The sequence below is a fragment of the Neopelma chrysocephalum genome, unplaced genomic scaffold (genome assembly GCF_003984885.1).
Source record: "Neopelma chrysocephalum unplaced genomic scaffold, ASM398488v2 Primary Assembly neopelma1_23, whole genome shotgun sequence".
NCBI classification, from domain to species: Eukaryota; Metazoa; Chordata; class Aves; order Passeriformes; family Pipridae; genus Neopelma; species Neopelma chrysocephalum.
In genome coordinates, this window is record NW_020897691.1 from 35,159,842 (window position 1) to 35,175,479 (window position 15,638).

The window sequence follows — 15,638 nt, forward strand, 5'->3', positions numbered from 1 at the left end:
TATCCTTGACACTCATTTGTACACTTCTATTCTTTGCATTATTCCTCTCTGCATGTTTAATTTCATTCACACGCAGGCACACCGATTCACGTGCAGAAGCAGTGGTTCAAAGAGACTTTCGCTTACCTTTTTGCCATCAGCAACTCAGCCGAGGCGTCAGAGGCTGGCATTCACCTAGTCTCTGGGTAAGAATGACGCCCTGGGGCAGTCTTCGGTGTGTTTGTGCTGTGTTCTGGTGCAGTCAGAGAGGTTTTCCTTGCTGGAGTTCAGGTGTATTCCCTTCATGAACTAGCTTTTATGACTGTATTCCCAAGAAACTGCATTGCAACTGCTCAGACATGATGTATTTTTAGGCAAAATTCATGCATAGGTGTGCACAGAAAAAACATTCAAGAATGACCAGTGCCTATTGTATTTCAATAACTGATGTTTTCCTCACTGTCATCCACCAGTTGCTTGCAGCAGGGGTGGTCTTCATAGGGATGGGACTGCAGGATCTTCCAGCTTCAGCAACTGGGTACAGGGATGCAGTTAGGGGTGTCCATCGTTATCTCTCAGGCCTCTCACTGGGTAGCTGAATCTGGCTTTCTGGGCTGAACACCTGTTTGGTTTCCCACAGGGTTGGGTGTGTTCCGGGTGTTTTATGCTGCCTATTACGTACACAGAAGTTTGCCTCTTGGGAGTGTTGAGACTGGGCACTCTAACTTTATGGGTACCCAAAGAACTATGAGCAGGTGTGGGGACCCCTGGTGGCCTAGTGGTTAGCATGCAGGACTCTCACCTCTGCGACCCAGGTTCGAATCCCAGCCAGTCCCCCGGGCAGATGGAGCCCGTTAGCCCTGTAAGGCCATCCATCTATGAGAAGGTCACTCTAAACAAACCTACGTCCTGAGGACTTCACTGCCATTGTCCAAGCTTGCTTGGCCCCGGCAGATGAACCTTAGGATTAAAGGGTGGGCTCAGTTCAGCGCAGGCTGTGTCTCACCTAAAAAATCCATTGCGCAGGCTGGAAAGGTAAAAAGACCTTTCCCCAAATCTTCGTTCACGAAGACTGGCCATTATTATATTATTATTATTATTATGAGCAGGTGTGCAAGTGGCCCTACCAGGTCCAGCCAGGTGTCTGCAGTTGTGGCAGGGACACTGTACATGGGAACTCTGTACATACACTATTGCTGGAAGAACTCTCTGCAGTTTATTTACCCCAGTGTGTCACCCTCAAGCTTGGCTGTGCCAACCCTCTGCCTATTTGTCCAGGCAGGTATTGCAGTAACAGGCAGCAAGGTTTCCCTGTTGCTATTAACCTTGCAGAGCTGTACCGATGAGCAGAATCAGGTTCCTCAGCTCCTGAGTTTATGCTAAGATTGATGAGACACAAAACACAGCAGAGCACTAGCAGTGAAATTTTCTAGGTTTTTCTCTGTGTCCTTTTAGGTGGCAGATCTTTAAAAGCACTCCCAAGGAAGAGTTACCTTTCTGGTCAGATGCAGTCCTGGGTTTTCGACCAATGTCCAAAGCAGAACTCCAGAAGTTCCCACAGTACCAATTTGGTCAAGCCTTTACGACACTGAGATGTGACTGTCCACCATACCTGCTGTGGCTGGAGAAAAGGTTGGTTTTGCTGCAGGCTGGGCATGTGGAGAGAAACTCAGGCAGAGGGACTGGGGGCAAGATGAGCTCTCTTTGAGAACCTTAGATTTGAACAAAACTGGAAAAATGCTGTTTGCCACTGAGGAAAATGCAACAAGCTCTTCCTTAGGGAGAAGCACAGGAAATAAATACCCAATTTTTAAAAAATGTGAAAGGACCCATTTATGCAATGTCTACTTTCTCCCAGTGTGTCTGTACAGTGGGGCTTGGAGTGTGAGTGACCCTGGGCAAAGGACCAACCTAGCCACAGGAGCCATGCTTGGCCAGCTAGACCTTGAAGGTACATCAGGAACCTGCCATGTCCTAAGAAAATGTTTGGGTGATCCTCATTTGTCAAAATTCCCAAATAATATCCCTCTGTTTTTGAAGATACATCCAGCTCCTGAGAGAATAGGCATGTCTAGGAAGGTGTCTTATCTGTGAAGACTTTGAACTTAAGAAGTGGCTGGACCAATTAATCTCAAATTTGGTCAACAGTTGGAGTAATTTCTTAATCCAGTCAGGTGAAAAAAACCTGTTAAATAGCATCATCTTGTAACAAACCTTCTGAAAATGTTTGCCTGCATAAGATAGGTGATGCGCTCACTCTGAGGAGTTTTGGCTTCAGAGTTCATGCCTGTATTGACAGCAAAGTTAGAAGATTTGCTAATTTCCAAATTTCTAAGTTTCCCCAAAATACATGGATTTTGGAGAACTGTAGGAGAGATAGGATGCAGATCAAAAAGGGCTTTGACACCTGGAATGTGTATTTTATCCATGTAAGTACCTCTAAAGTGAGCAAATAGCTGTCTCTGATTGAGAGAAAATGATAGGCTGCGAACTGATTTGAGGTTAAGTAAAGAGATGTGTACTGACACCAAGGTACAAATTGCCAGCCAGCTCAACTGGCTGCCTTTCATCACACTGCAAAATGTGAAAAAAGCATTTCTTGTTCTAGCAGCCAGACAGGCTGGGAGTACTCCCGTGGCACCAGTGCCATGTGAGGTTTGTGCCATCTACTTGGTACACATTCTCTGTCATGTTTCATTGCCTAACACAAGCAATCTCTGCTGCAGGACAACTAAGTTGTACAACCCATTTAGTATCTGCTGTGAGATTTCTGCCCTCTCCTCATTCCTGCTCTAGTCTTCTTATTTCTCAAAGAATATAGTCTAATGAGATAATGAAGCTCTTTTTCTTTCTCTTCTCCCTGGTGATGAGAAGTGAGAGCATATTAAACATGTAACTAATTCTCAAATCCCTGCTGACCTGAGCAGTGTCTATAGACTATTCTCTTGGCAATTCACAAGGAAAATTGTTTTTGTGTCTACCTGGCTGGTCCAAAAATAGGCTTCAGGATTTTTTTCCGGCTTACTTGCCTGAATCCTGGAGTTTTCAGAAGTTTTTTTTTTTAATTGATGTTTTTTTAATGGCATGATGACAGCGTTCCAATTACAACACTTATGAGCTCTCCCAGCAAGTTGCCCCCCCAGAGCTGCTGCAGGAGACCTCCCCTGTTCTTCCCAAACAGCTTCAATGTCCTGCTGCACTAGGCCTCAGAGCATCATCTATGCCCTGGATCCTTCTCTCACTCACTGCTTTGTGGGAAACCATTGCATTTACAGTGAAGTTGATGTCTTTGCCAGCTGCTGGAATATTGCAAAGGACAGGATTTCCCATCATTATCACAGACCTATCTCCTGACTTGCTCATGCTAAAACCCCCCAGTAAAAACCCCCAGAAACTGGAGCCAGCTGACAGCATGCAGTGACTCTATCTCATGCCAGTGATTTTCCACAGGGAAGAGCTTCAAGCTTCAGGCAAGTTCAGGGGAGGATTTGGCTTGAAACTGAGCTTAAAAATGAACGTCAAGAGGAGGTGACTTGCTGAAGAGCAGACATGGATCTATAGTGCTCTGAGCTGTCCTGGGTGACTCCTGGCTGCTGCTCTAGGAGGCTGTGTGTTCCCTGGGGGTCCCATGCCACATCTGCCTGGCCTGCATGGATGTCTTAGGGCTTGGCACATAGCACTAGATGACTGTGTGGCTCAGGAGGGGTGTTGGGAATGAATGTGATGGCATGTAACAGGCACATCAGAAGGGGTGTAATATGATGGCTCTGTCACCAGCATGAGTAAGTTGGTAAATAAATCTGTTGGTTTTCTGCTTACTTGAGCTGTTAAAGCTTGGTACTGTTACAGAAATGAATCAATGAGACCATGAGGACCTGACTGTCTGCCTAGGGTCTTCTGCCAGACCCTTCTATAAAACTGATCAACTTGCTGTATCTTTTCCAGCCCAACCAAGCTAAAAAAATAGCTTTGATGAGATCAAATCAGAGATCAAATGACAAGCAGAACCCCCATGGCATTTTCTTTTCTTTTTTTGTCCCATCTGTTATTTGGTTTTGATCATTATGTAAAGGCAAAGGCAATCTATCTCATTTACTTAATGTTCATAATAATTAATGAGGGATTCGAGGTTTCTTTCCTGCCTCACTTCTGGAGTCTTTTTGCAGGTTGAAAGCAGCTGGCGTCCAGACGTACAACAGAAAAGTTTCAGACTTGTGGGAGCTGCACAGTGAATATGACATCGTTGTCAACTGCACAGGCATTGGAGCCCACCAGCTAGTGGGGGACAAGAAACTCTTCCCTGTCAGGGGACAAGTACTCAAGGTTTATGCTCCTTGGGTGAAAAACTTCATCCGGGACGGGGATGGCTTAACTTACATCTACCCAGGGATACACAGGGTAACCCTGGGGGGAACCAGGGAAAAGGAGAGCTGGAGTCTCTCCCCTAACCCTGGCACTACCAAAGACATCTTTGACAGATGCTGCTCCCTTGAGCCCTCACTGCGGGAAGCTCAGGATATCAAGGTGAAGGTGGGCCTGAGGCCATCCAGGCAGTGCGTGAGACTGCAGAGGGAGGTTTTGAGCCAAGGAGGAGTTAAGCTCCCAGTGGTCCACAACTATGGGCATGGGGCAGGTGGCTTTTCGGTGCACAGGGGCACAGCCAAAGAGGCTGCTCGCCTGGTGGGAGAGTGCATTGCTGCCCTGCGAGGCTCTTCATCAGGGGCCAAGCTTTGAATCTCAGAGGTTCCTTTTCCATTTACAGCAGGCTAGTGTTGCATCTCCTAGTAGCAGCTTGGACTTTTACTCTATTACAGAATAAAAGGAAAGAAACTAAGTCAACAACTTGTGTCATTGCAGATATTCAGTGGTATCTTACCTGGCTTCCAGCTGCTACCTTGGAAGGGCATGGTGGTTTGCTCCAAGTATTGGTCTAGCTGTTTGTCTCCTCTGTGTGGCATTGTTGCTGCCCTGGGCCTTTGTCCTAGCCTCATGTTAAGAAGAAGACGAGATACATAAATACTCTCCACATAACAGGGATCACATTGCTGCAGTATAATACAAATAACATCAATTTAGCATTTTTGCATCTAAATGGTGTCAGATGCACTAGGTTCAGATTCAGTAAAAATCAGTCCTCTCCTCTTGTGCCAAATCTAATCTAGTATTGCCCTTGCTCCTGCCATTCCTAACAAATTTTATCATTGACTATATAATATACAAGGAAAAGAAAACCCCACACAGTGCTGCATTGCAGGGATCCAGGTCAGCTCTTACAATGTTAGGTCATTGTCTGCCACAGTGATTTTAAGATCAGGTCTGTGATACTGATCACTGCATTTGCTCATATTACACCTCAGAGAACTTAGTTTCTGCTAACATTGCCCCATATGAACTACGGCTTTGTGCATCTTTTCTCACACGTGTTTGCAAGTCTGTTTTTTTCCTCCAAGTCTCTCAGATTTTGCTTTCACAGATGATTTCCCCCCCACCCTGCATAGCAACATTGACATGGCCTGTGTTCCACAGAACAGGATTTTTCAGAGTGGGCTTGGGAATGAAAGCATCTATTTTCTACTTCACATCAACACTGTCTGCATTCCTTGCAACAGCTGATATGAATAAATTGGAGACAAACCAACAAGGATTCTAACACCAGGATCAGTTTCATAAAAGAGAAGAGCCATTTAAGACTAGATAAACACTGTAAAGACAAATTTGTCTGTAATGGGATGTGAGCAAGCTCCTCTTCTGTAAGAAAGCTGAGTCACCAGAGCCCAGACCATCTCACTCCATGGCAAAGGCCGAGCTGGGCTTTACACTGCCCTCGGCAATTCAAGCTCTTTGATGTGGCTGAAGATAATCACTCCCCAAAACTGGATCTTACTATCAAAGTACAAGTCTGATTGTTAGTGATTAAACTACTCATTAGATCTTAAATGTCTCATTTAAGAGTATCATCCACTTTTGTCTATTTTTTTGTCCTTAGAGTTACAAAACTATTCAAAATCCTTCAAGAATTTACATGATTAAAATGGACTGTATTATAAATAAAGTTCTAATAATGGAGCACAGGTCATTTCTGTAGTGTTTCCTTTCATAAACAAGGGGTTTTCTTTCATTTGAGATGGCCTGACACAGCCAAGAAAGGCCACATTCAGTCATGGCTGCCAACTTCTGCTGTTCTCACTGGGGATGAGGACAGTTATCCTTTGCAAATGACAGCTGTCAGAAGAAACATCACCAAATTAAATTATAGGTCAATAAGCACCTGGACCAGCCTAAGCCAGCCCTGCCTTCAGTAGCCTTGCTCTCTTTTTTTCTCAGCTTTGAAGGCTAATTTTGCATTCCCCCCTCCATCCCCCCGCATTTGTGCTTTCCAGTGGTATGAGAGGGCAGAGCTGCTGCTTTTGGCAGCAGTGTTGGTGTAGGGCTTGTCAAACTGCAGCTTTGTCCTCAGCTAACACAGAACATAAAAATACATGGAAAAAGAACATGAGAAAGGGCTATTTTTTTTCTTAAATCTTTATTTTAATCTTAAAAAATAGCAAACAGTGTAGCTTGTCCTGGAGCAAGAAACACTACTGATGCTAATAGGGTGATTATAGCCCCATGAGAAACTAAAGCTGTGGTTGTGCACTTATGCTCTGGAGGGCCATGGGGTTTCTTCCAACTTACTTCTAAAAGTTGTCTGGTTGATAAAAATGTCAGAATGGTTTCAGCTGCACCCCTCAGTCTGGTGTCCTAGCTCTGGTCATGGCCAGCAGAGGGGACGGCCACTTCTAGCCTAGGGTCTTCCTCAGCTGAGGGGTAGCTTCATGCTTTAGATGATTCATCTTCCACACATTTGTTGACTTGCTTCTAAAGCCATGTATGGTGCTTCTGTAAAAACAGGTTCTGTAAAGAGAGACACTTCTTCGCCCAGGAGCAGAGCTCCTTGTCTTTGTCTTGAACCTGAAAACATCTTTTGATGCCCCTTTCTTGCATCTTATGAGGGGTGGTGACTAGTTATTTTCCATGATCCTTCTTGATTTTATAAAGCTCCACCACACTCCCTCTCGGACTCTTCTTTTCCACCTTGAAGAATCTTGATTTACATAATACATAATTACATAATAGCTGCTAACCACATAAAATCATCCTATATCTTTGGTCATCCTTGCTGCCCATCTTTATACCTTTTCTGACTCTAACATACCTTTTTGGAGATTGAGGGACCAGAACTGCACACCGTACTCATGATAGGGGATGAACTTTGTATTTAATTAATGACATAAATTAGGATACAAGCTCTTTAAGAAGCACAGGCAGGGAGGACAAGGAGGGGCTGTTGCCCTCTATGTCAATGACTAGCTGGAATGCAAGGAGCTTCACCTGGGGATGAGTCAAGATCTGACCAGGGGACTGTGGGTCAGGATCACAGGTAGGGCAGGGACAGGTAACATTATACTGGGGATCTGCTACAGGTCACTTACAACACTCATTTGCGACACCCGACCAAGAAGACCAAGCGGTTGGGGCCCTTTATAGACTGACAGGAGCGGCCTCATGTTCATGAGCCCTGGTCATCATGGGGGACTTCAACCTCCCCTATGTTGGTTGAAGGGACAGCACAGCAGGACATAAGAAATTTAGGAGGTTCCTGGAATGCACTGATGACAACCTCCTTCTCTAAGTGATAGAGCAGCCAACAAGGAGAGGCGCTATGATGGACCTTGTTCTCAACAAGGAGGGGATGGTGTCCCAAGTGAAGATGCCTCTCAGGGGTCAGTAGTGGGGCTGGATAGTTAGGGGGTCTTCCTCCCAACTCAGCAAGGTGTTTTTCTCTGCTGTTAGCCACACTGAATTTCACCTGCTGTTACTTTGCCTGGACTTGTGAGATGGTTTTTGCAGATCCTTGCAAGCAAATTTGCATTTTACTACCTTGAATAAACTTGTACCACCAGTTTATTAATTGAGCCTTTTACTGCCTGACTGATGGATATGTGGATGAGCACTGGCCCTACCACTATCCCTCTAAGATGCCATTGGTGACTTCTCTCCACTGTGAAGAATGGATGATTTATCCTTACCTTGTCTTTATCCTGTATGCAGTTGCTGACTCATGAGAGGATCTTCCCTCCTACTCCATGCCAGATTAGCTTCTTTATGGGTGACAGATGTTATTAAAGGCTTTCCAGAAGCTGAGCAGATCATACCAAGCAGATTGCTCTATTCTGCAGCTTCACTGTATCCTCTGAAGATGTAAGAGGGTGGTAGAGCACAGCTTCATGGGTCCTCACTGCAAAGCTCTGCCAATTCTTCCCTCTTAGCCTGTGTCTGTCCTTGCAACTATTCTATTACTATGGCTTTTGCTGTTTGTCTGCTACAGATGTCAGATATAGTGGTTTGCAGTTCTCTAGATCCCTCACAGCACTAAAAGAAAACTGTATCACGTGCCATCCTCTTTTTTCTTTGGCTGATTTAAGTAAAAGCTTATACAGCAGCTCTTATAGTGCAAGAGTTTGCATTAGCATGCCTTAAAACCCCACAAGCGAGTAACATCTGCTTCTCATGAATTTGTTACTATCCCTTGCATCAATTTGTTCTAAAGCCTCATCTAATGGCCCTTCGATCTGTGGCAGCTTCTCTGCATTATCCCTTTAACAAGCGATTCTGCCGTGGGAATTTCACTAAGCATTTCTATGCTGAAGCCAGACACAAGTAATCCGTTTAGCTGTTGTGTTAGGGCTTGTTTTCTCTCAAACTCCTTTGCCACCCTGATTGTCTGCTGACTGCACACCCTGGTCACTGCAGAACTCTCCAGCAGGTTCCTTGCTCCTGCTAGGATAGAGAAAGCTTTTTGTCTAGTAGCAAGTTATTTCCTGAGAATCTTTTTTAATCTGCCTTTCTGTATCTGCTTATAATTTGACAGAGTTCATGTTCTTTTCCTCATTTGGATGGGATCTATTTTGGTTCTTTCCCATGTAATTTTTACTATGCTATTACAATGACCCAGTAATTATCTCTGTTCTGAGATCTCTCTGATATTTCAATATGGTTATATAAAAATTGAGGATTTTAGACTTGTATCTTATTTTCATGCTTATAGCAAATAGAAACAAGCATATATTCAGCCCAATTGCTCCAGTTCCTGTGCCCCATTAAAAGGGGCTTTATTTGTCCGGATTGTGCCTTGCTGTTTCCTGCTTACTTGTGGTTATAAAGAGGTCAAAATGGCACCTGTAAAGATATGCCATCAAGAACCACTGTTCCTCCCTTCCTCCTCACTTCCCCAGTCTCTAGCTTGAAATTCCTTTTTAAATCTTACTCTTTCTCACAGCGGTTTTCTCCCTGACTAAGGTCATGCCATACAAAGACTGAGCACTCTACTCAGGAACCTCAGCTTTTTGTTCCAGAAGCTTACAAGTTGCTTTCAATTGTAGGACATGAATATGTCCTATTATTTTGGAAATAACTGCAAATCCCTCCCCTATTTTTCTTACCGGGCGTGGAAAATTTAAATAGTCTAAAATATATCCTAGATATATAGCGATGCTGCCCTGTGCTGACTATAGACCCACCCACAAAGGGGAGTCACACTGTTCAAGTGCCTGCAAGCCAGATCACTGATACTGACTGCTTCTAGGCTTTAGGCAGCTGAAATTTGTTGAGATGAGTCCATCCTCTCTTGGTTCAGCTGCCTACCCTCAGGTGTCAGTCTCTGGCAATAACTCATCATTTGTCCCTGAGTTTCTCTTCCTCACCCAAGACTCTTGCATGGAGCTGAAGCAAAGATGTGGCCTCTATTACCTCTCCAGCTGAAGCTGAGCCAGCAACTTAAAAATTTTAAAAACTCCATTTTGATCTTAAATCTGTTTGTGCTGCTGCAACAGTTCTGTAGTTTCCATCTGGAATCACAGAACAAGTGTCAGGGAAACACTTGCAGGTGGGAGAGGATTAACAGCAGAAGGTTCATTAAACCTCCCTAACCTCCCATGCTGATGAAAGGTGCCTTCAAAGAAAGACATAGCTGTGACCTGTGCAAAGCATTTTATCCCTGTACTGTTCCTTAATCCTATGCATGTCTGGACAAAAGTTATCCAGACTGTACTTAAGTATTTCCTTCTTATTTGTACTTTCTGATCTACATTGAATAGGCACCCCTGGCAGGTGGCAACCAATTTGTCACACTCACATGGAACATCAAAGGTATAATTACGGTATAGAAAGAGAACAGTTATATCTTGAGACATTTTTATCAATCCTTGCGATTGCAGACAGCAGGTTAGATGTATGATGGATTTTGGAACTCAAGCACAAAAGAATAGTTTTCTGCAACAGGGAATTGTGTTGATTTTCTTCACAGAAACAATGCCATAAAGACATATTGTTTTGATAGTGGCTTTTGACTCTGTTTAAAATTTTGCCAAATTTCTGGAAAATACATGAAAATTAGCATTGGCCATTCATTACCATTCTTTTCCAGACGAGGACTATTTGAGATAATATTCCAATTCATTAGGAATAAATGTAGCACTTAGAGAGAACATCATGGCCTAGACCGAGATTTTTATTGTTTTCATGGCACTCAAGTAAGTATGCTATGCTGTACGATACTCTATTTTATCGTGCTTTATTCCCTGTTTTCCACCAGAGGGAGATGTTGGATCAAGCAGTTGCTGAAAGAAACCCTGCACACTGCATCTCAAAGAACAAATGCAGTTATGCTGAATTCAGTGGAAATCTGGGTGCCTGTCAGGCTCCCACAAGGCTGGGAAGATATAGGTGCTGCAATAGAGTTTAAAAAATTATTATGAATCAGTTACTCATGGAGAATGCTTTAAAAAGTACATAAAGAAAATAGAAAAGTGAAAGTAGCAGCATACCTGAAGCTGTTAAGAGAAAGTAAGGAATCATAATCCTAGACAAAGCTGCTGCTATAGCAGAGCTTTTCTCCCATCAAAAGTCTGGCAGGGAAACAACTTCGGGTAGCTAAGTGTCCTTGGTTCCTCCTGGTGTGGGGACTTGTGGTCCCCCAGCCTCATAAGCTGTGCCTGGGCTGGACATCTCATGGTGGGGTCCCTGTGGGGCTGCAGCCTGGCCCATGTGCCCACTGTCTGGCCTGGCTCCTGGCAAGCCCACACAACACTCTGGGTGCTCAGATATTAGAAACTATCCTTGGTTCAAGATCTGAAATGGACTGTTTTCTTTCTGGGTATTTTCCCCCCAGGTCTGTTTTTCTCAACGAGAAGTAAAAGCCACATATTTTGGAGAAGAAGCAGACATGAGTCAAAACTCAGCCTTATGAAAAAAGGGAGTGAAAAGCTGGGGTGAAAAGAAAAGGGGATGAAACTTTTCTGAAAGTGAACGACTTCATAGAAATAGTATTTCCAAAAGTAAAAGAAGTTTCAAGGGAATATTTTTCCTGTGCTTTTTTTTATCCTTTGAGACTGCCTCACACCGCTGACAGCAGCACTAGGAGAGCGCTGTCCCACATCACTTTCCTCTGTTCCTGTTCATGTCCATTACCTACCACGGGGACAATATATTTCTCACACTGTAAGAGCCGTGCGCTTTGTGCACTATGTCCATCACATGCTGTGCTCCTGTCATTGCCACATCTCCCGCCTTTTTATCCAATTTCTGCGAAGTCCTGGTCAACCAGCTAATATCTAAGCCTTAAATTAGCCTTTCCTTACATTTATGAGCCAGAGAAGTGGAGGCTTGTTTATTTTCTGCATCACCAGATAATTAAGCAGCCAAGCCAGCTCTTGGTGTTTCTGACACACCTGCATGCAAACCTCCAGTTAGTATTTTGGCTAAAGCGGAGGTCTGAAAAACAACCCTTCTCTCACAAGAATGCACTAGAGCCATGAAGGGAGCCTTGCTGTTACAAAAATGAGTGGTTTAGGTCACTTAAAAAATCACCATTAAAGATACAAAACAAACTTCGATATAAATTTGCAAAAGTGAGACAAAGTTCGATGGCAAGGCTCACTCTACTACTTAGTGCATGGATAATACATATAAAAGTAAATTGAATTAGAATCAATTTAGAGTGATTTATATGGAGGTCAGGGATGTATAAAGGGGTAAGGGAGACCCTTCACTGAGTCACAAGAGTCAGAGTAGATCCCCTTGCTCTCCAAACTCCTTCTCAGAGAAGAGTGTAGGTGTGGTTGAATCCAATCTTGGGCTCAGACTTAGTCAATGGTTTATATCTAAAGGATTTAGCAGCACTTAATCATAACAGCATTTAAAAGCTAGATTGAACAATTATCAACTATGAACATAACAATAATAACAGTTATGGATTCAAGATAATAACATGTATACTATATTTGTTACAGGGTGTTTAAGTCAATACACACACACAGATATGTGTATGCAAATGTACAAAGGTAACACAAACATGGACATGTAATGTAGAAGTACAAAGGTATACCTATTAAAAAATTCCCCTCAGGAGTCAGTGAAATGCTCACATCTAATGCCTTTTTGGCATTTCTCAATGGGTGTGCGGAGGGGGGAGTGTTGAGCCTTGAGTAGTGGGGATATCAGCCCAGGTTCTGTTGCCAGGTGACACTTCTCTGAATTTCACAAGCTTGAGAGTTCAGACACTCTCAGAGGCATCCCACACAGAGGGAAATACTGATGCAGTCCATTACAGTCCAGAAGAGCTCAAAGGGTCTGTCTTAGGACCCTTTGGTTGAGGGTTGGCTTAAGTCATAGAATCATAGAATCATAGAATAGGTAGGGTTGGAAGAGACCTCCAAGATCATCAAGTCCAACCCCTGATCCAACTCCAATTACTATATCATGGCACTAAGGGCCACATCCAATCTCTTTTTAAAAACCTCCAGGGATGGTGAATCCACCACCTCTCTGGGTAGGTCGTTCCAATGTCTGATAACCCTCTCTGTAAAGAATTTTTTCCTAACATCTAACCTAAACCTCCCCTGGCAGAGCTTGAGCCCATGTCCCCTTGTCCTATTGTTGGTTGCCCGGGAGAAGAGACCAACTCCCGCCTGGCTATAACCTCCCTTCAGGTAGTTGAAGAGAGTGATGAGGTCGCCTCTAAGCCTTCTCTTCTCCAGACTAAACAACCCCAGCTCCCTCAGCCTCTCCTCATAGGACTTGTGCTCAAGTCCCTTCACCAGCCTCGTTGCTCTTTTCTGGACCCGCTCCAGCACCTCAATGTCCTTCCTGAACTGAGGGGCCCAGAGCTGAACACAATACTCAAGGTGTGGCCTCACCAATGCAGAGTACAGGGGAAGGATCACTTCCCTGCTCCTGCTGGCCACACTGTTCCTGATGCAGGCCAGGATGCCATTGGCCTTCTTGGCTACCTGAGCACACTGCTGGCTCATGTTCAGCCTCCTGTCGATCAGCACCCCCAAGTCCCTTTCTGCCTGGCTGCTCTCCAGCCACTCTGTCCCCAGCCTGTAGCGCTGCAGGGGGTTGTTGTGGCCAAAGTGCAGGACCCGGCACTTGGCCTTGTTGAACTTCATTTCATTGGAGTTTGCCCATCTCTCCAGTCTATCCAGATCCCTCTGCAGAGCCCTCCTGCCTTCCGGCAGGTCGACACTCCCTCCCAACTTGGTGTCATCTGCAAATTTGCTGATGATGGACTCAATCCCCTCATCTAAATCATCGATAAAGATGTTAAAAAGGACTGGGCCCAGCACTGACCCCTGGGGGACACCACTGGTGACCGGCTTCCAACTGGATGCAGCTCCGTTCACCAGCACTCTCTGGGCCCGCCCCTCGAGCCAGTTCCTGACCCAGCAGACAGTGCCCCTGTCCAAGCCGTGGGCTGCCAGCTTTTCCAGGAGTATGCTGTGGGAGACAGTGTCAAAGGCTTTGCTGAAGTCCAGATAGACCACATCCACAGCCTTTCCCTCGTCCACCAGGTGGGTCACCTGATCGTAAAAGGAGATCAGGTTGGTCAAACAGGATCTGCCCCTCCTAAACCCGTGTTGGCTGGGTCTGATCCCTTGTCCATCCTGTAGCTGCTGTGTGATTTCACACAGGATAATCCGCTCCATAACTCTGCCAGGCACCGAGGTCAGGCTGACAGGCCTGTAGTTACCCGGGTCAGCCTTGCAGCCTTTTTTATGGATTGGGGTGATATTTGCCAACTTCCAGTCGTAAGGGACCTCCCCAGTGAGCCAGGATTGTTGGAAGATGGTGGAGAGCGGCTTGGCAAGCTCTTCTGCCAGCTCCCTCATTACCCTAGGATGGATCCCGTCTGGTCCCATAGACTTGTGAGGATCCAGATGACTCAGTAAGTCACTAACTATTTCCTCCTGGAATACAAGGGGACTATTTGGTTTCCTATCTCTGTCTACCAGCTCCAGAGGCCAGTTGCCTTGAGGGCCACCTGTCCTACTGGTAAAAACTGAGGCAAAGTAGGTGTTAAGTACCTCAGCCTTCTCCTCATCTTTATTAACTATGTTTCCCTCCAAGTCCCTCAAAGAATGGAGGTTTTCTTTACCTCTCCTTTTGTTATTAATGTATTTATAGAAGGACTTTTTATTATCCCTAACAGAAGTGGCTAATTTAACTTCAAATTGTGCTTTTGTATCCCTGATTTTCTTTCTGCATGGTAAATTTTCATCCTGGCTGCAATCTGGTTTAGTGATTACTTGAATTTTTGGAATTCCAGTGAGGATGGTACTGTTCCACTTGAGCTACAATTCAGACAAGGAATGTTCCAAGGCTGTCAGGGGATGATTGATTATTCCTGCTGTTATCTCCCACCGTGGTCAGGCAGCAAGAGTTCCTGGTACAGTCAGTGCTGCCCCCACCTTAGCTTTCCAAGAGTTCCTGGTATGGTCAAGAGATGCTTCACTGCCAAGCTCTTATGCAAAGGCCTGAGCAGGCCAGAGGAGAGGGGGGAGGGATTAACCAACACAGTTGCACTTGCTTTCCTCTTTGCCAAACAAGTGCATGGTTGGGCTTTAAGGAGATGAAGCGTCTCCTCTGCACAGACCTTGCAGCATGGTGAGTCAAATGATTTCCTGATCAGTAGGACAGCTGGTCTCCTTTAAGCATTCAAAGAACTGTATTTGGTCTTCTCACACCCCATATTGCTGTGACAGTGGCTACAAGAAGAGCAATCCCACTTTTGGGTGTGCTTCTAATGAAAAAGCTCCTTTTGATTTTTGAAATAAAGGGGCTGAGGCAGCTGAAGGCACGGGCTACCCTGCTTCTAAAAATCCCTCCGTAAGCCTTGGTAGGCAAAGTCTGTGCCTTTTTTGTGTGCAGTCAATGTATCTGCACAGTGTCAGCACTCCAAGAATAAACACAGGGCAAATTTCTACAGAGATTTGCAGCAGGATAATTGCCTCAAACAGAAGGATAAATAGCTTTTTCTAGCATTTAATGGGCCTCTTAAGTGAACAGCAATAAACTCTATGCGAACAGATGTTTTCCCTCTTTTTCGTCCTTTTGCATCTCATCCATAATTATGCACTAAAATGTTCTTGTCTGGCTTGCTGAGAGCAATCTTGTTGCTGTTTGTCTTTGCTATGTAAGACTGAGCACTTCAGCACAAAGATTGAGCAAAAAGCCCTGGATTCCTAAAGCCTCCCATCAATATACATCAGTGATCATCTTCTTTCCTTCACATTAAGCCTGAGGGATGAGTGAGAAGTAAGGGGGAAGATTTGCCTCTT

General features: G+C 44.7%; 1 protein-coding gene across 3 annotated transcripts in view; it reads left to right on the top strand.

Annotated features, from left to right (window-relative positions):
• LOC113972305 (D-aspartate oxidase-like) overlaps positions 1-6,055 on the top strand; it is a 28,852-nt gene extending 22,797 nt beyond the window's left edge. For all 3 annotated transcript variants that reach the window (XM_027693226.1, XM_027693234.1, XM_027693244.1), the window contains 3 exons: positions 77-185; positions 1,435-1,611; positions 4,146-6,055. In XM_027693226.1, coding sequence (XP_027549027.1) covers positions 77-185; positions 1,435-1,611; positions 4,146-4,713 — 854 coding nt within the window. In that variant the 3' untranslated portion in view covers positions 4,714-6,055. The remainder of the gene's footprint in view (positions 1-76; positions 186-1,434; positions 1,612-4,145) is intronic.
• Positions 6,056-15,638: the final 9,583 nt, after the last annotated feature.